Here is a 20174-nt window from a genome sequence, read left to right on the forward strand (position 1 = left end):
AACACTCGTACGGTTACTAAGTAGGTAAAATTGACATGAGTACCATAATACAGGTACTATACTATATAGTATGAGTACCAAATAGGTAAAATTGGTACGAGTACCAATACGATACGGGCATCATATAGGTAAAATTAATACAAATATTATAAATACAATAATACAAAATAAAACATAATATAAAAAAAACTTCTAAAGGTTTATATAAAATTCGGTACCAGTACTCGTTTTTACCCGTACCCGTACCAATACCGAAAGTACCGAATACCAAAATCAATAAAATTGGGTACCGATACATGTACCGAATACCTAAATTGGTACGGGTAGAGTACAGGTATTTGGGAAAAAAGCCCATCCCTACTTTGAAGGGTTTTTGCAACATCAGTCTGAATGTATGTTTTGTTACATAACTTGTGAATGAAATTCATCTTAAGAAGTATAGGAATTTGAAATTCCTGTAATTGTTTTATATATTTTCTCATCAGACATCATTCGAACGTTGGTTGTGCGACATTTGAAGGGTTTACTGCTATCATACCTCGAAATTTGAAGACGATTCTCTTTTTAGGTCAGTTTTACATTGATTCAACCATGAAATTTGTTAAGAGCTTCTTTGATTTTTGTTGCCCCGTTATTTATATGATCAATTTAGGGTTTAACGTTGTGAATTTATCAAACGTTGTGTGCTTAGGGTTCTGCTTGTGTGTTTCGTTGTCGTACATGTTTTATCTTCAACAATTGTGTGTTTAGTTGCTGTTAGGGTTTTATCTTCATCATTTCTTATATGCTTAGGGTTTTGCTTGTGTGTTTTGTTGCTGTGCAGGGTTTATCTTCATCAAATTTTATGTGTTTTAAGGTTTTGCTTGTGTGTTTTGTTGCTGTGCAGGGGTTATCTTTATTAATTGTGTGTTTTGTTGTTATTAGTGCTTTATTTTCATCAATTCTTATGTGTTTAGAGTTCTGCTTGTTTGTTTGTTGCTGTGCAGGCTTTATCTTCATCAATTGTTATGTGCTTAGGGTTCCGCATATGTGTTTTGTTGTTGTTTGGGTTTTGCCTTCATCAATTGTTATGTGTTTTAAGGTTATGATTGTGTGTTTTGTTGTTGTTAGCATTTTATTTTCATCAATTATGTGTTTTGTTGTTAAGGCTTTATCTTCATCAATTCTTATACGTTTAAGGTTCTGCTTGTGTGTTCTGTTGTTGTTAGGGTTTTATCTTCATCAATTGTGTGTTTTGTTGTTGTTATGGTTTTATCTTCATCAATTCCTATGGGCTAAAGGTTCTGCTTATGTGTTTTATTGCAGTTAGGCATGAATGACACGAGTTGCCCCATCTCTACATGTGGCGTTCATATTCTGATAAAAAATGCTCAACCACAATCAGGGTATCTTCATGTTCTTTGTTTTGTTTTGTTTTTTTTTTTTTTTGTTTAAAAATGATATTTTATATTTTATTTTGTAACAGATTTCTTGTGAAATTCCTATACTTCTTCAGATGGATGCCTTTTTTGTTGGGAACAACTCTTTATCTACTTTATCGATTACTTGCCACAAATGATAAGGATTATAAATAGTGCCCGCTAGCCAGGATTTTAATCATAGCGATTCTAAGGAATATGATAAGGATCATCTGATGGTTCTCTCTTTTATGTTGCTTTGCGTTTCACTGCTCAGTGGTGTATACATGTTGTGTATTTACGTGCGTGCCAAGCAGGAGAAGGATCCTGATTGTTATTGTTTTGTTAGATTCACATCTATCGTGTTTTATGACACTAGGATTTTGTCCCTGTTTGTAGTCAGCGAGGCTTTGTTTCTCCACTCTTCGAAGTTGAATACATGCATCAATGTCACCACTGGCATGGGGGTTGCCATACTGGTCATGTTAACGATAGTTGATTGCTTCAAAGTTTGTGCGACATCCAATAACTTTCCAGCAGCCCCCGATCCTCCTTATTCTGCAGCAGCTACTTTGACCGGCCTAGTTGGAACCCGTAGAGAGTGGCATCCTGAGTGGGAAAGCACTTGCAATTATCTTCTAAGTTTTTTCTGTTTTGCAAGTTATGAAGTCAAACATTAAACATGTCGAATAAACCGAACCGAATAACAAATTATGTTTTCAGTTTCGTTTTTAGTTTTAGTATTTTCGGCTTGGTTAAAACTGAATTACTTGCATTCTGATTTACTATAGGAGTGTGCACATAGGCTTGTAAACGAACCGAACGAACTAGGACAAAGCTTGTTCGTGCTCTTTTGTTTAACTTAACCGTACAAATGAACGGATACAATAACCCACTCATTAATGTTTCGGGCAGGAACACAACCTCAGGGATTTGATGTTATAACAACTTGTTTTGCCTCAAGATTTGATGGTAAAACAACTTTTACCTTTGCAATTCTTAATTCTAATTATGTTTACTTTAAACAATCATAACTGATAACTAATATTTATATATTTATGATTTATTTCCAGGCTTGGTCCAACCACGGAGAATCTAGTTAAATGAAATACACACAAAGCAAAAGTAAAGTTTGTAGACTTTACTAAAAGTCATTTTGGTAATTAGAATAAGCTCAAAATTCACTTTATGGGCTATTAAAGAAGTTGCTAGAATATGACATGAGAGAGATGATTACATATATCCAAATTAATTGGATTGGATTTGGATAGGATAGTGTCGTGGATATGCTCATCATACGGAAAAACTAATTTTGCCGAAAATACCTACATGTTACGTACATCATACAGAGAAAACCACAATTAATGTCATGGCTAATCAATATAATTTTTTTACTTAAAATATTTTATTTAATTATCTGTAAAATACATCCGACTCTGGTTCTTCTTCACCGTAATTGAATATTTGTTCTTGAAATTTAATTTTGTCATTACTACATATATAAACATGTTCCACACCTCATCTATTCACGAAAGAAATGGTTTAATAATAATGGATCACAGTTTAGTGGAAACGTAAATTCCATAAAGCAACTTATGGTGGGTTTTTTCTGTAAATGAAATAAATGGTTACATGATTATGTTCTGGTACGTTTTACGTACCAGAATATAATCAATGATCACCCATTACATGATTACGCGATTTTATTATATTATTTTAGAGTTAAATGCTTGGTTGGTCTCTGTGGTTTTCAAAAATTTCATACTTGGTCTTAGTGGTTTACTAATTACACGTGTGGTCCCAAAAGTTGTCAAAAATGAACTCGGTTGGTCCCCTGACCTAACCTCTGTTAAATTTCTCAGTTAACTATGTGTGAAATGACCATATTACCCTTAAACATTTAAAAGAAATAGAAAATATATAAAGAAGATGGCCAACTACTCATCTTCTTCAACCTCTCCCTCTAAAAATAACTCACCATCACCTCCTCCACCTTCACATAAAGAATGTCGTCTTTTCATGCCCTATTTGGTGAATCCCTTGATTCTATACCTCAATTGCTGACCCGATTGTGTCAAACCAAGTCCCAAACGAAAATCCACCCTGATCTTCAAGAAGATCTAATCACAACCCTTTTGAACTTGTCGATTAATGATAGTAATAAAAAGCTTGTTGCAGAGACGCCAATGGTTATCCCTTTGTTACTAGATGCATTAAGATTTGGGACAATTGAAACTAGAACAAATGCCGTTGCAACCCTTTTCACTTTATCAGCTCTTGATTCTAATAAATCCGTAATTGGGAAATCCGGTGGTTTGAAACCGTTGATTGATCTTTTGGAAGAGGGACATCCACTGGCAATGATAGATGTTGTTTCCGCTATCTTTAACCTGTGCATTCAACACGAAAATAAAGCTAGAGCTGTGAGGGATGGTGCTGTAAGAGTGCTTTTGAATAAAATTAAGAATAGAGTTCATGTCAGCGAGTTACTGCCGATTCTTGCCATGCTTTCCAGCAACCAGAAAGCTGTTGAGGAAATGGGAGATCTTGGGGCTGTTTCTTGTTTGCTGACTTTAATAAAAGAAACAAATTGTGCCCGAAATAAGAAGACTGGACTGAAAAAGAGGATGGAGAAGAATATCGTGGTGGTGGAGGTAGTTGCAGGTTGTGAAGGTGGAGGAGGTGATGCTGTTAGAGTTGGGGTTGAAGAAGATGAGTATTCTTTATATATATATATATATATATTTTATTTCTTTAAATTGTTGAAGGGTAATATAGTCATTTTATACATAGTTAACTGAGAAATTTAACATAGGTTAGGTCAGGGGAGCAACCGAGTTCATTTTTGACAACTTTTAGGACCACGCGTGTAATTAGTAAACCACTAGGACTAAGTATGAAAATTTTGCAAACCACAGGGACCAACCAAGCATTTAACTCTATTATTTTATGTGAAACCCCACTAAATGATTACGTAATTACGTAACAATAGTTGACTATGTATTCTTACGTGATTTTTGAATACCCATTACGTGATTGTGATTCTATGATATCATTATAGTATTTGTGTGAAACCCCACTAAGTGATTACATAATTACGTACCAACCATAAATATAATAAAAAACAAAACATGTAATAAACAATATTTTATGAAATACCTGAATATTTCAGGTCTAATCGTGTATTAAGTATAAATGTAATACAAAATATAGTCAATCAACCTATAATAACCACATAATGTCGTATATTAGAGATTTAATCACGTATTAAAGCATAAACAATTAAGTTCTTATTATTGAACATGTAATCACGTAATAAGCATAATTGTAATAACCTCAAGAGTAAAGTACAATTTCAGTCCTTGGGGGTTACACCCAATCACTCATACATCCCTCCTTCAAAAAAAATGAGCAATCAAGTCCCTATGATTGTCAATTGCATTCAATCAAGTCCTTTTTGTAAACGTCTGTTAGTTCAACATTACTGGATCTGTTAAATAACTATAATACCGTTCAGGGACGAAAAGTGCAAGAGAGAAACTTTCTCTTCCTTGTAATCTTTGTGAATATGCTTCATCTTCTTCATTCATGTTTCCCCAAATTGGCATCTTCCACAACTATTTATGCAATATATAAGATCATTTCAGCACCTCCCATCCATGAGAAACAGCAACAACTGTTTGTAACCAAACACTAATTAGACCAAATTCAAATTCTAACCATTAACTTTCCTTAAACCCTTGAAAATCACATTAAAAATCCAAACTTGTGGATCAAGATTTACCAAAAACCCACTGAACAATTAAACCAAATTTAAATTCTGATCACTAATTTCTCCTAAACCCTTCCAAATTAAACTGAATTTGGGATTCCAAATTTGGGATCAAGATTTGCCAAGAACCCTTAATTCCAAAAACCTATAAAATAATCAATAATTTCCCATAAACCCTTCAAAATCATATTACAAATAAAAACTTAGGGATCAAGATTTGCTTATTATATCATAAGTTATTATGAAAAAATAAATGTAGAATAACTTTAGTTTATATAAGTTATTTTTAATAAAACATTTGTTTATTATATCATAATTTAGTTTATTTGACAAAAAATAACTTATTATGAAAAAATAAATGTAGAATAAAGTGATGATGTGAAAATGTAATACCATTTATGAAAACTAATAGATCTATGATTAATAAAGTGGTTTGAAATATCAATTAATAATTAACAATAAGTGTTTTTAACATCTTATTATTGAATATTATTTTTTATTGATATATAAATAATTGCAATGTGCGATTTGACTCGCATGTCATATATGTACCATTTGAACATTTTGTGGTGACTAAATTACCGGGTTTTTTTTTATAATATATATATATATATATTTTTTCATGCAGTGATGGCCCCAAGTTAGACTAGAAGGTATGGGGGCCGGCTTGGCCCGGCGCCGGACCCCCACACCGCCCCCCTGGCCCGGCAATCATCACAACCGGCAAGCACAAGACGGGTGTGCCGCCCCAAATTTCAAAATCCAACCGTTATACATTATTAAAAAAAAAAATTCAATTTCCTTTTAAATTAAACAATAAAAAATATGTGTGGGGCCCCATCCTCCATCCCCCTCCATCTTCATTTTGGCTCATCCCATGCTAGCCGTCTACGTGACGCCTACGTGGAGGCTCATCCCCGTGGGGATGAGCCAAACCATACCTTCCAGCCTTATAATTTTCAGGAGTTATTGATTTTCTTTAGTCATATCACTGTTTTTGCAAATTTAACATGTGACAGTCGCACTTTTCAAAGTTAAAACTGTACACCTTCTTCGATTCATTTATTTATGTTTATTATACTTTTTAACTTTTTACTTTGCGTGTTTAACCAAGAAAAAACTCACCTCTTTCTCTCTCTCTCTCTCTCTCTATATATATATATATATATATATATATATGGTAGCGTTTCAGCGTGAACAACCTTCCAAGAGTGAACTGCGTGAACAGATATGGACCATTGATTTTCTTTTTAGTTGTTAAGGGTAGGATTGTAATTATATAAAAAAATTAGATTTGAATCATTATTTTAATAATTGAATTAAGTTACACCTTTCCTAATTTAAATTCATTATCCACATTATGTTTATTTGTTAATAAGATAATTATCAAAACAAACAACAAATCACCGGATTTTAATTTTAATTTTTATTTTAGATTTCATCATCAGAATTCAAATTTTGATTTTTAAGATCCACGTAACTTTCGTATTTCAACGGTATACACATGTGTACTTGGATATAAATAGAACAGTACACATGTGTACTCAGCATCGTACATATGTGTACAGTAATTCACAGGTGTACATCAACATTCAATACAAAAAAAATTCTGAGATGTCACAAAAACAGACGATATACACATGTGTACATCGCATTAAAAATAGAGAAAAATCAGAATACACATGTGTACATCGTATTTAAACAAATAATTATTTTAATAATTGAATTAAGTTACATCTTTCCTAATCCTTGATTTGATTTGTGAGAGATTTATGCAATCAATTTAAGAGGATAATTGATCGCTTGATTTGTGAGAGATTTATGCAATCAATTTAAGATTGAAATTTCACATATACCCTTTTTGTATTTAATTAAATGAAAAAAATTAACTAAATAATTACCATCATGCCACTCACTTTAATCTTAAGATCATAAAAATCAAGGGCTCAGATCAGTTCACGCAGTTCACTCTTGGGATTTTGTTCACGTTTGAACCTAATCCTATATATATATATATATATATATATAGAGAGAGAGAGAGAGAGAGAAAGTATAATGTACAAAACGCCTTAACGTACGTTAACGTACGCGACAAAACGACGCACGTACATATGAAAATCACGCACGTTATGAACTTTAAATACATAATCACACATGTAGGATTTTTGTACATAATCACGCATTGGGTATGTAATCACGCATAGGCATATGTAATCACGCACGTTTAAATAATCACGCAGGGGACTGATTAATCACGCATGAACCTGATCTGATGGTTACTATACTCGCGTACGTGAAGTATGATAAGGCTTTTTGTATGTTAGCATTTCTCTCTCTCTCTCTCTATATATATATATATATATATATAGGGGAAGGTTCATTTGAGAAGAAATTTAATGTGAGAAGAAAAGAAGAAAGGGCATGTTAGTAAAATGCTATTTCATTTATAACTCATATCATTAATTTTTCTCTCTTTAACTAATTAGTCAACTAATCATTAATTATTCTACAAAAGCTACACATATAAAAAATTTCCTACATATACCCTACACCTTATAGAAATTTATATTACACAGTCGAAATTTATCCTACACATCTCGAAATATATCCTACACAACTCGTAATTTATCCTACACAACTAGTAATTTATTCTACACTTTAAATTAAATTGTTTTTTTTTAATTTGAAAAAAGTATATATTTTGAAAAAAGAGTTACAAATTTAATTTAGATAGTTATTAAAAGGGAAGAATACAAATTAGTGATTGATGTAAGTTTACCAATATACCCTTATATTAAAATTAATTACAAATATTAAATGAAGCATTTTTATTGGTTGAAACTTCTTCTTTTTTCTTCTTACAAAAAAAATTCTTCTCATTTGAACCCTCCACTTGCGTGCATATACATATATACACTTTAAACCAACATAACGACACTTATATAGAGACGCATTATTCGGAACCGAAAGTCATGAAACACGACCCACACCACACAAATCCCAAACCGTTATTCGGTGGCCCAAATCGCTACCCCCATCTCTCTTTTACAGCCCACGCCCCACTCGTATAAACTCAAGCCCAATCCCTTTTGTATTGTTACGGCCCAAACACCCCAACTGTTTCCCTATTACTTGCGGCCCAAGTAGAGTTTGGCCTAAGTAACCAAACCTCCCAAACCCATATTAGGATATATTACGTAGATTTCTTTTTGTAACTTCTCCAAACCCACAAACCCTAACCTGCGACCTCTCTCGCTATTGTTGACGTGAAACAGGATCAAGAAGTCTCACAAGTCGCTCGGTTTCAAGTCCCTAACAAGTAGCAACTCACATCACGTTTCTATCTCGGTAATCTTTATTTTATGGTTTTGATTCTTGTATAATCTTGTGTATCATGGCTGCGTTTTCTGGGATTGATGATGATTCTTGATGTTTTGATGATTACTCGTAATATAGGTTGCTAGAAATCTTGTTGTTGATGTTGTGATCGTTTTTACGGGTTGCATAGTTACTAGGGTTCGAGTCTTGTATAAGGTTGGGTTGAATCTTGCTGATTTTGATGATGTAGATGATGTATGGTGATGCTAATCTGCTGTAGTTAATGTTTAAAGGTCGTTTGGATTGTTGAGTAATGGCTTTTAAGAATTGGGTAATGAAACAAAATTTGTCCAGAATGTTACAGCCGATTTATGTCGACTGTAACCGGGTCAAATTTTATCAAAAATTGATGTTTCTTGAGTCTATAACGTAGCTCCAGGAAATACCTTTCAAACCCTACTGGAATCGCATTTTTTTCGACGTTGTTTTGTATTTTAAATGATTTATTTCGTGTCAAAGATCCAGGATGGATTTCATGTCAGAATTTGCAGCTCATTACGAATGTCATAACTCAATGTAGGAATTAAGTTATGATCTGAAATTTTTTCTGTGAGTATTTCCAGGAGGTATCGAAAATCTCCAACTAGAATTTCGTAAAAAGAGTAAACGAGGATTTTGAAATAATTTTTGGTGCAAACTGTCATCATAAAGTTGTAAACCAGACCTAGGTGTAAAGAATAGTTATTGATGATCTTTCTATAAAGATTCAGACCATGAGAAAAATATACTAGTATAGGGGGATTGAATCACATGTTGTGTTAAAATATCGTATTTTTCTGAGTTCGTTTATTATTTTAAATAAATTCCGGAAAACTGCCTAAAAACTTACATGAAACTACAATGAGCTGAAAGTATTTGTGAACGTTTTAAACATGCTTATATGTTGCAACAAAGTGTTATATGCTATTAGAAACTTTAACGGGTATCTTTGAATGCGTTATATGGAATTAGATGATTATATGCCCAAACTTATCAAAACGAATAACTGAATAACAATGTGATTCGGTGACTATGTGTTAGATTACGTGTAAGAATTCATAAATTAAACTAATTGAAACGGTAAACATATCAGGAAGAGATTGACATTTCTGATTACCTTTCAAGCTTATTGCTGAGCAAACTAAGGTGAGTTCACAATCATTTTCCAAAAGCATGCGTTCCTAGTTGGAACAACTCTTTTTACGGTAGCCCTGTTTGGGGGCTACACGCGTGTTCCTTGTGTGAACCACGAAACATGCTATCCACTGGAGGTGGATAGTACACTGGGACTAAACGAAAACTCTATTTTGAAAGTCCATACATTTTATCGATTAGATTGCCGGGTGGGCATACGCGGGGTATTAGTTGATAGAGTTATTAGGTTTGACATTAACGAGGTACAAATGAAACGTCAGCATTTGGTATACAACTTAGTCATGAAACGTCAGCATTTGGTATACAACTTAGTCATGTGATGAGGGTTAGTTACCCAAGTCATACATAAATAAAAAACATTGTGAACTTTACTTTTGCTAAACTCAAATTTGTGAATTCGCCAACTTTATTGTTGACATGTAGTTGCATGCTTTGCAGGTCAGTAGGTACAGCTGGGGATGAACGTTGCAAACTGTTGGAGTGGTCGTTAAAACTTTATAGTTTGAAACATTTAGTAAACTTGTGGTTTTAAATACTTATTGGTTTTTTTAACTTTATTTTCCGCTGCAACATAAACTGTATTTTTGAATAACTAAAACTTAATTGCTAATCATTTTGTTAGTGTTGTTTTTATATTTTTAAATGGTTGGTTCAACATGATTAGTAGTTAGATCTTGATTAGTCATACGTCTCCTGATAAAACTCTGCATGTGAAAATTAAGGGTGTGACATAATATGCTATTAACTGCAAATAACTAACAAGATACCGTGTTATTCCTAATATTTACCTTACATGACACTTTTATTAAATATTTTAAGATTCCAATTCATTTGGTAACTTAAATAGGTCAAAGAATAAACTAACACTCTTTCCCTTCTATTAGTTTTGAAATATTTGTTTTTAGAAGTGGGTATTACAGTTTAACTAAATCACGTATACGTTTACGCATCCGTAACAACATGCGGGTCATCATGAAATATCCTATTGATTATATATTACTTTGTTCAGTTGTTTAACGGTACTGTCTTTCAGATATTTGAAATTTAGTTTTTGAATTACAGAATTAGTCTACATTTAGTTAGTTAACTCGTCATAACGTATGTGCATAGTTCAACAATTTTATGTTAGGTTTCAACGTCAAACCGCAACATGTAGGTCCTAAATACTCGTTTATATTAAAAAAAAAATAGACAGATTAGATTTAAATAACCTCAATTTTCAGTAATTGGCCGAAGCACTCCCAACTTTCGATTTGTATCACAACACTCCGAACTTTCAATTTATTTTCCTCGAGCACTCCCAAACCAACTGAACCCTAACCCAGTTAGCTGACATCAGATGCCATGTCACTAATCAAATGCCACATCAGTAAAAAAGCCACATCAACAAAAAATGTGGTCAGATGCCACATCAACAATATGCTAAGTGGGTTAGAGTTCAGTTAACTTGGAAGTATTGGAGGAAAATAAGTTAAAAGTTGAGAGTCTTGTGATACAAATCAAAAGTTGGCAGTGCTATCTGCCAACTAGGAAAAATTAAAATTATTTAAATCTAATATCCCAATAAAATACAACCAATATCCATATGTGTATGGCTGTAAACGAGCCGAGCTGAACCAGGGTAGGCTTAGGCTCAGCTCGTTTAAAAATCGAATCTAGCCGAGCCAACTCATTTTTCTTAACGAGTTGGAAAGTTGGGCTCGGGCTCCGCTCGTCAAAAGTCGAGCCAGCTCGTGGCTCGTCGAGCCGGCTCGTTTGTTTAAAAAAAGGAAAATTGGTATTTAATAAACCAACCTTTAACCAGTTGGTAAATAATAATCCAAGCTACAGACTTGGTATATAATAATCCTACCTATTAACATGTTGGTACTCAATGAACTTCCGTTAATTTTTTTAACTGAAGTTAGTTTTTAACTTTTATTTATTACACAAACAGCCCCTGTAGTTATAATTTACTAGTTTTAAGTTTTATTTATTACACAAACAGACCCTGTAGTTATAAAAAAATCATAAAAATTCTAAAAAATCATAAAAAATCAAAAAATTTCTAAAAAATCAAAAAAAATATAAAAAATCAAAAAAATCATAAAAATTCTAAAAAATCAAAAAAACTCTAAAAAATCAAAAAAATTCTAAAAAATCATAAAAATCCTAAAAAATCATAAAAATCCTAAAAAAATCAAAAAAATTCTAAATAATCAAAAAAATTCTAAATAATCAAAAAAATTATAAAAATTATAAAAATCCTAAAAAAATCCAATAAGCAAGACCACCACCACCACCATATTCATCTTCTCCACTAACCCATCTCACAAAACCCTATTCAATCCACCAATTGTCTATTTTCAAGAAATACCCACATGGATGTGGTTGCTATTGACTCCTCAATTTCATCGTACCAAACAACCCCTAAACTTAAACTCCCCCTTTTCAGATTACCATCAAGAACACCCCCATGAGTCTTACATTGTACCCCTCTTCGATTCAGCCACAAGATTGCTCTAATAAACTTTTACGATTCAAGATTCACCACTGTTGTTAAAAAAGACAGAGGCTTGAGATCTGTTTGGGTCAAAAGTAGCAGCAGTCTTGACAACCCCTCAACTTTGGGTTCCGGTTTTCTTGAAATCTTGGTTAAAAAAGGTTTGATTTTGGGGGCTGTTTGTTGTGTGTTGGGATGCAGAGGGGTTTTGGCTGCGGAAAGGGTTTTAAATGGTGGGAATTTTGTGGGTTTGGAGCAGGTTAAAGGGTCTATGGTCAATTATATGCCAAAAGTTTTGATGGTTCTTAAGGTTTTGAAGGAACAGGGGTTGATTTTGGCTGCACTTTTTGGTTTGTCTGCTTTTTATTTCTATGACTGAGACTTCAATTACAACTCTTTGGCCTTGGAAGGTATTAGTTAATGTTTTTTTTTTGTTGTTTGCACCTGGTTAACAAGATCAAACAATCATAAATTTCTAAGTTTTTTGTGCATTTTAATTGATTTTTTTGATTTTTATGATTTTTTTATAACTACAGGGTCTGTTTGTGTAATAAATAAAACTTAAAACTAGTAAATTATAACTACAGAGGCTGTTTGTGTAATAAATAAAAGTTAAAAACTAACTTCAGTTAAAAAAAATTAACGAAAGTTCATTGAGTACTAACATGTTGATAGGTTGGATTATTATTTACCAACTGGTTAAAGGTTGGTTTATTAAATACCAATTTTCCTTAAAAAATAATATTTTTGTATTTTTTACACATAATGATATACATAAAAACCAAAACACAATAAATAAAACATTATTTAGTGTAATAGAATAGTAATTTTGTGCAAACTATAAATAAAACGAACAAAAAAAAAAGATTCTATTTTACTTACCATAAGATATATATTTTTTGAATCAATATTATTAGTTAAGACTATAACTTAACAATCTATTTCTTTCAATAAAAAATAACCATGTTACTAATGAAACAACATTTCTTAAATATATTAGAACACACACATATATAATTTGGGGTTTAATTTAAACGAGCTAAACGACGAGCTAACGAGCCAACTATCGAGCAAGCCACGAATCGAACCTACCTTGGCTCGGGCTCTGCTCGTTTACAAACCGAGCCGAGCCAGCTTGTTTAAAACCGAACTGACTTCAAACCGAGCTTTTTCCAAATTTTTTCCGAACGAATTTCGAGCGAGACTTTTCGAACAAAGCTACATATGTGAAACGTTTTTATTTTTATTTTCATTGAAAATGAAAATTATTGGTTGTACACAAATAAATTAGAGTTGCGTTTGAATGTAGTCCATAAATGACAATAATAACAATAATAATAGACTCGTCTAGTTTCTTCCGCTCTCTACCACCACCAAGCTTCTCGACAGAATCACTCTGGCCGCCGTAACGGTTGCCGGAGCTGCTTCTCCCACCACCACATGTTCACTCTCCGACCACCGTCTTATTTGGCAATTACCCATTGATTATGGCTAATGTTTGATTCCATTCCAATTCTTTATATATTCTTCAACTTATTCTTCTAATTTTTGTTCCATATATATACAAAAGATTGAATCTTTTTTGTGGGTTTTTAGTATCTGATTCTATCTCTCAAGGGTTTTCAAGAACATGCCGATTTTTTGTTGTTTTACTCCATTGGCAGGAAAGAGCAAGAAAGTTAAGGTGAGATTCTTTGGTATTTTTGAATTAAGGTTATTAATCTGTTTATTAATATTAATTATATTATAGAATGAGTTATAGGTTATTTGTTTAATAATTATGAATTGAATTACTAAAAGCCTAAAACCACTTGGTTTTTTAGAATTGGTTATTTTGATTTATTTAGAAAGGGATAGCGGCACAGTTTGTTGCTCGTCTACCTGCTATCTTTATGTAATTTGCCCTGATGATTGGAATGAAATATATGATCACAAAAAAAATATATATATCAAAATTAAGAGTAAATTACTTTTGTGTTTTAGTGGTTTTAACCATTTAAGTCCAAAATCAAAATGTTTAACGCACTAAGTTCCTAGACGCTTTTTTAATAAATTTTTAGGCCAATTTTTAACCTTTCAAGTCCAATTTTTTTTAATAAAATTGGACTCAAAACGTTATAAAATGAGCAGTTAGGGACAACTTTTTGATCTTGGGCTCAACTGGTTAAAACCAATAAAACACAGGGACTCAAAACGTAATTTACTCCAAAATTAAAGATCTGGAACATGACTATGTAGATGAATGGTTTTCGGGTTTTTCTTTTTTCAATCATGATTTTGTTTGAAAGTTGGATGGTTTTATAATGATCTTCAAAAAACAGGTAAACTAGGGGCGTCAATTGTGACGGGTTGAATGATTTCGGGTTGGAGGGTTAAAATAGGTGACTCGAACATGACCCATATTTGATTCGCGCGGTTGTGTCGGAAACACTTATAATCTAAGCCGTGTTGTGTTTTGGGTTGACCCGTTTAATGTTCATTTGCTAATAGGAGTAATACCTAGTAACTTAGTAATAATTTAATCAACAAATAGCTTAAGCTCAAATGAACATTTTTGTAATTATTGTGTTCTTAATTATTTTTAACAGGTCATGTTCAGGTTGACCTGTTTATTAAACAAGCGGTATTAACTGACCTAACGTGACATGTACGAATCGTGTTAGGAATTGCTGCCCCTAAGGGGAGGAGGGGTGGTTCACTAGTGATAGATTCTATCACTCCCATTGTCCAATAAAATCATGCCATGTCATCAACCAAATTTCTATCACTAGTGATAGAAATGTAGGGGGTGGTATCACTAGTGATGGAATTCTATCACTCCCAAATTTTTTTAATTTTCATTTTAAAATTAGAAATTAAACACTAAATTAAATTTCACTAATTTTTTATTTTAAATTAATGACCGAGCCCAAATTGATGAACAACCCAAAAGCCCAATTGAGGGTTCGTCTGCAATTAAAGGTTCGTCATGCAATTAAAGGTTCGTCAAATTGGAGGGTTCGTCGCAATTAAAGGTTCGTTCCAAAGTTCAAATTTGTTCCAAAGTTCAACGCGTGATACACTCAACGCGTTAAAAAAATAACGCGTGAAAAAAGTAGCGGCGGCGGTGTTCCGTTGCAATTCAACGCGTGATGAACGTGTATAACGGGACCGCCCCGAGTGCCCTAACGTAAGCAAATTTAGCAAGCAATCCCAAACACCATCCTTAATGTTCAATAACCAAATTATAAACTATTAGAAAGTGTCTAAGTTTGTGTTTTTTTTTTTTTTTTTTTTTTTTTTTTTTTTTTTTTCTAATGAACACATGTTTTCCATGTTTAATCATGGTTTTGACTAGCTATGTTGTGTGTGCTCTTAGGAAGAAAAGGATGATAACATTTTGCAAGTGGGATTACAACACTTTGAAAAACCTCCAGATAAAGTTGACCCAAAGTCAAAGTCAAAGTCAACATTCAATGTAAATGTCAAGGTGGTCAGCCATGTAAGTCCTGTAAAACCTCAAGTCGAAGAAAACGAAGATACAGCATACGAAGCAGAAGACGAACACGAAAGAGATAACCGTTCCAAATCTAAACTCCAATTTTCTATCGATAAAATGCCGATTCTAGAACAAGAAGAAGACAAACACACAAATCTCATCGATCATCATAACTATTGTTCGGATGCAGAAATGTGCAACGATGGCCATTTAAGTGACCCCGGTGCTTCAAAGAAGGCCTTTTTATCTTCCCCGAAGCTAAAACGATCTTGTTCTAATCTTGAAACGAAACGGGTCGTGCTAAAAGACAAATTTGCCCCTAATGAATCGTTCGAAGATTTGCAGAAATTAGCGGTAGATGGTTTTATGAGTCCTGTATCTGTAACAAGTAATTGTAGTGCGGATAGAGTGATTCTACGAAAGCATTCTTCAAGTCAAATCTTGCCGTCAAAAAGCCGAAAACTTTGGTGGAAGTTATTCTTGTGGAGTCATAGAAACGTACACGAACCTATTAAACAGGTTCAAAATAAGCTTCTTGTAATCAATCAACAAGGTGGGTACTGTTCAGATACTCTAGAACCAAACAGACGACTCGAGGAGTCAAAGTCAAAGTCAAAAGCAGAAAAAGTCAACAAAGGAGATCGAAGATGGGATTCGTTTCGTCAAGAATCGGATTTCTGGCCGCAGAATCAATGGATGGCTTTTCCAGCTGGATCACCGTTGACAAGAGTAGATGAATGGGTTCAAGATATTCCAACCGAGCCTGTTTTAACAAGCGGTCATGTAAAGGACTGTGAAATTACGTTTCCGCCCTCGCCAGAAAACAGTAAACCGCCAGCCGGAAACACCAACGATCTACCTGAAGAGATTGCGTACGCAAACATGGTGATACAGTCTTTAAATTCTTCTTCAACGGTTGCTTACATTTCTGGTATCGGACTAAAGGTTATTCCTGTAATTTCGGGCTTTTTAAGTCTTCGATCAGTCAACTTATCTGGAAATTCAATAGGTTTTCACTTTTTAGAATACCCTTTTTCAAGATTTCATTTGTAAGGTTTTGGTATGTTAATATAACTAATTTATGTGTTTCTTTTTTTTTTTTTTTTTTTTTTTTTTTTTGTTGTTGTAGCGAATATAACGCCAGGATCATTGCCAAAGGGTCTTCATGTTCTTAATTTATCAAGAAACAAGATTAGTGTTATTGAAGGCCTTAGGGAACTCACACGGATACGGATTCTTGACCTAAGTTACAACCGGATATCGAGAATCGGGCAGGGTAAGTAGCTCGCTCGCCTTACCTTTTGACTAAGATGACCATTTTATGCGCTCATGATGCATCATGAAATTGTTGTCTAAGGCTACATGTCAGAAGCTCGGGATCTACTCATTAATGATTTCTAAAGCTCGAGCTCAGCTCGTTTACTTTTTATTAAATATTTAACATATAACTAATATACGTTTTTTTTAATCTACATCTATAACTTTATATATTTTTTATTACAAAAATGTATAATAGTATTTACTTAAAAACTTTATAATATTCATATAAAGAACATTCTTGTTTAGGCTACCAAGCCTAGTCATTAGTCAAGCTCGGTATATGAAATTAGGGATGGGATCCGTACAGTACCCCTATCCGTACCCGTACCCGTACCGAATCTGAACAAAACTCCGTACTGAATACCGTACCAAATATTATGGTACGGTACAGGTATCAGCACCGGTATTTCGGTACAGTACCCGATTTGGTACCATTTTGTTTTTTTTTTCTATCTTTTAAGCATTCATATGGGTACTAAATAGGTCAAATCGATACGAGTAGTAATACAATACCAGTACCAAATAGGCAAAATCGATACGGATACCATAATACCATAGTACGAAAATAAAACATAATATCAAACAGGGGCGGACCCAAGCCCACTTTAAGGTGGGCGGGCGCACCCCCGGGGAAAAAAAAATTAGTGTTAAATTCCGTCGAAAATCCCGTCCGCACCCCTTGGAATTTTTCGTCCGCACCCCTTGGATTTTTCGACCGCACCCCTTGGTGATTACAACTAACGTTATGATTTATAGGCTTGAATAGTTGAAAATTAAAATTGAAACATTATGTTATGGAGCGATGAACTTATGTTATATAGAGAAAGAATTGTTTAAAAAATTAATTTTAAGTGATGTTTTGGATAGATTTCAAAAAATGAAAACCCGTAGGGCGTCGACGTTTTAATTATGTTTGTAACAAAGTTTACATGTTTTTGATTATTATGTAAATTTAGTTTGATGTTCGTTTGTTTTACATGACCCGACCCGATCCGATACGAACCGATTTTTTACTGATATAACTAGGGGCCTAAAATTTTTAAAAATGTTCCGCACCCCCATGGAAAAATTTCTGGGTCCGCCACTGATATCAAATTCATTCGTATTCAAATTCGGTACCAGTACCATTTTTACCCGCACCAATATCGAAAGTGAAAGTATGTTATATTTTCAGGGTTATCCAATTGTACCCTGATTAAGGAGTTATACTTAGCCGGAAACAAAATTAGCAATGTTGAGGGACTACACAGGCTGCTAAAGCTAATAATCTTGGACCTAAGTTTCAACAAAATTACGACAACAAAAGCGCTCGGACAATTAGTCGCTAATTACAACTCGTTACAAGCTTTAAACTTGCTAGGCAACCCAATTCAAAGCAACATCAACGATGATCAAATCCGAAAAACACTTTGCGGCCTTCTTCCAAAACTAGCGTACTTGAACAAACAACCCGTGAACCCACAAAAGGCTCGGGAAGTTGTTAAAGAAGCCGTTACAAAAGCCGCACACGGGAATGGGAATTTGAGTACTCGGAGAAGGTCGGTTAAGAGGGTCGGGAATGGCGGATCGTCTTCGTATAGTCGGCATCAAGGTGGTCAGAAAGGGAGTGGGAGGCATGTGATTAAACCCAGGAATCACCATAGGTCTACCAAGGGTTTGTAGATTGATCATGGTTTTTTTTTTTTTTTTTGGTTATGTTTATTTAATTTGGATTGTGAAATGTAATAAATCATTTTTGTGTTGATAAATAATTTGAGATTGATTTTTTTAGAATAAAGAATTTGATAAGTAAACAAAAATAATAGTGCATCATAATGCCAAAAATATATGCTGCTGCCCGGGATCGAACCGGAGACCTTTTGCGTGTAAAGCAAACGTGATAACCACTACACCACAGCAGCTTTTGTGGATGGTTTAAATTAGGCAAACTTTTGTGAACGAATTAATTGAGCTTCAACCCACAGTTTAATATAGTTCTGTTATGTGAAAATATCTATGGTTCTAAAAATCCTGACCAGCCTCCAATTAGTCGCTGATTAATCGCTAGTTCTAGGTTCACCAAGTAATTTTTATCTAATCGGTCAATTAGTTAGTAGGCGGTCAACAGTGGTCAAATCCAGTTCTAATTGGCCAAAAATTGGTTGTAGACCTGGCTGAGGCTTTGTAATACCCGTTCAATTGACATATACCCATGTTCTCTAGTAAAATGAAAATGAGGATGAGACATCAGGAATAGTTGGGATAACTCAGTTGGTAGAGCAGAGGACTGAAAATCCTCGTGTCACTAGTTCAAATCTGGTTCCTGACACATGATTAATTTGTATGAGTCTCTATTCTACCAATTAATTGATATGGATACGTATTCATTAAGTATTTTCCAAATTTGAGAATCCCAATGAATCCTTAATTTTATTGTATTTTTATTATTAGCGATTCCGGTGAATTTTAGGTTTGATTCTTGAGCAAAACTTGTAAATTTCAGCCATTAATTCTATCTACTTGAAAATATGGGTCGAATGAGGTGTTAACACATGTCTACTTAAACAAAATACCTTAAAAATGTGTGTATATACATATAAAATCCCAATCCGATTAATCGCTAGTTGGTACCTCACCGGCCGACTAACGTCTAGCGATTCTTACAAGCTTGCAAATATCTCACAAAGTCCCTCCACTTATTTTTTGGCATATTAAAGTCCCTTTATTTGGTACTAGCCTAAGACCCCGCGAGCTTCGCGGGTGGCTAAACACCAACTAAACATATAAAATAATTTAAACGTAGAAGCGTTAAAGTGTGATTTGTTAAGCCTAATATTTTGAGACAGTTGAGCACGTCCCAATAGTACATCTACATAATGTTTGTTACAAATTAAGTTTTTGTCAACTAAACCTTCATGATGTATTCTTTAACTCCACTATCGCATTCATCCTCTGACATTATCAATTCCAATCAGGACGACTTAGAATTTAAAGCTCTATTGCTAGATTATTAAAAAGAGTTAATTATTGTTTTCGTCCCTGTGGTTTGTCAAAAATCACTATTTCAGTCCATTAGTTTAAAAATTGCGATTTCAATCCTTGTGGTTTCACTTTCGTTACCAATTCAGTCCAACTCGTAACCATTTCAGTCCCTGTACTTACAGAATAAATGGATTGAAATGGTTACGAAAGTGAAACCACAGGGACTGAAAATGGTCACGAAAGTGAAACCAC

General features: G+C 33.8%; 2 protein-coding genes, 1 long non-coding RNA gene and 2 other non-coding genes across 5 annotated transcripts; 4 read left to right on the forward strand and 1 right to left on the reverse strand.

Annotated features, from left to right (window-relative positions):
• Nucleotides 1-1304: 1304 nt before the first annotated feature.
• LOC118492438 lies at nucleotides 1305-1745 on the forward strand. Its single transcript, XR_004893693.1, has 2 exons — nucleotides 1305-1385; nucleotides 1466-1745. It is a non-coding gene; the product is annotated as an uncharacterized LOC118492438 (long non-coding RNA).
• A 1621-nt stretch (nucleotides 1746-3366) lies between these two features.
• On the forward strand, nucleotides 3367-12542 carry LOC110944199 (U-box domain-containing protein 9). The gene is made up of 5 exons (XM_035990086.1): nucleotides 3367-4113; nucleotides 8445-8517; nucleotides 8626-8742; nucleotides 9620-9672; nucleotides 12365-12542. Exons 1-5 carry the CDS (start codon nucleotides 3404-3406, stop codon nucleotides 12540-12542), a joined length of 1131 nt encoding a protein of 376 aa, XP_035845979.1. The 5' UTR covers nucleotides 3367-3403.
• Nucleotides 12543-13480: 938 nt separating this feature from the next.
• Nucleotides 13481-18731, forward strand: LOC110942362. The gene is made up of 4 exons (XM_022184118.2): nucleotides 13481-13847; nucleotides 15522-16650; nucleotides 16771-16917; nucleotides 18136-18731. The coding sequence occupies exons 1-4, from the start codon at nucleotides 13794-13796 to the stop codon at nucleotides 18621-18623; spliced, it is 1818 nt and encodes a 605-aa protein (XP_022039810.1). The 5' UTR covers nucleotides 13481-13793; the 3' UTR covers nucleotides 18624-18731.
• A 58-nt stretch (nucleotides 18732-18789) lies between these two features.
• Nucleotides 18790-18862, reverse strand: TRNAV-UAC. The gene has a single exon. It is a non-coding gene; the product is annotated as a tRNA-Val (tRNA).
• Nucleotides 18863-19196: 334 nt separating this feature from the next.
• On the forward strand, nucleotides 19197-19269 carry TRNAF-GAA. The gene has a single exon. It is a non-coding gene; the product is annotated as a tRNA-Phe (tRNA).
• Nucleotides 19270-20174: the final 905 nt, after the last annotated feature.

Source organism: Helianthus annuus, chromosome 5, assembly GCF_002127325.2.
Source record: "Helianthus annuus cultivar XRQ/B chromosome 5, HanXRQr2.0-SUNRISE, whole genome shotgun sequence".
Classification (NCBI taxonomy): Eukaryota; Viridiplantae; Streptophyta; class Magnoliopsida; order Asterales; family Asteraceae; genus Helianthus; species Helianthus annuus.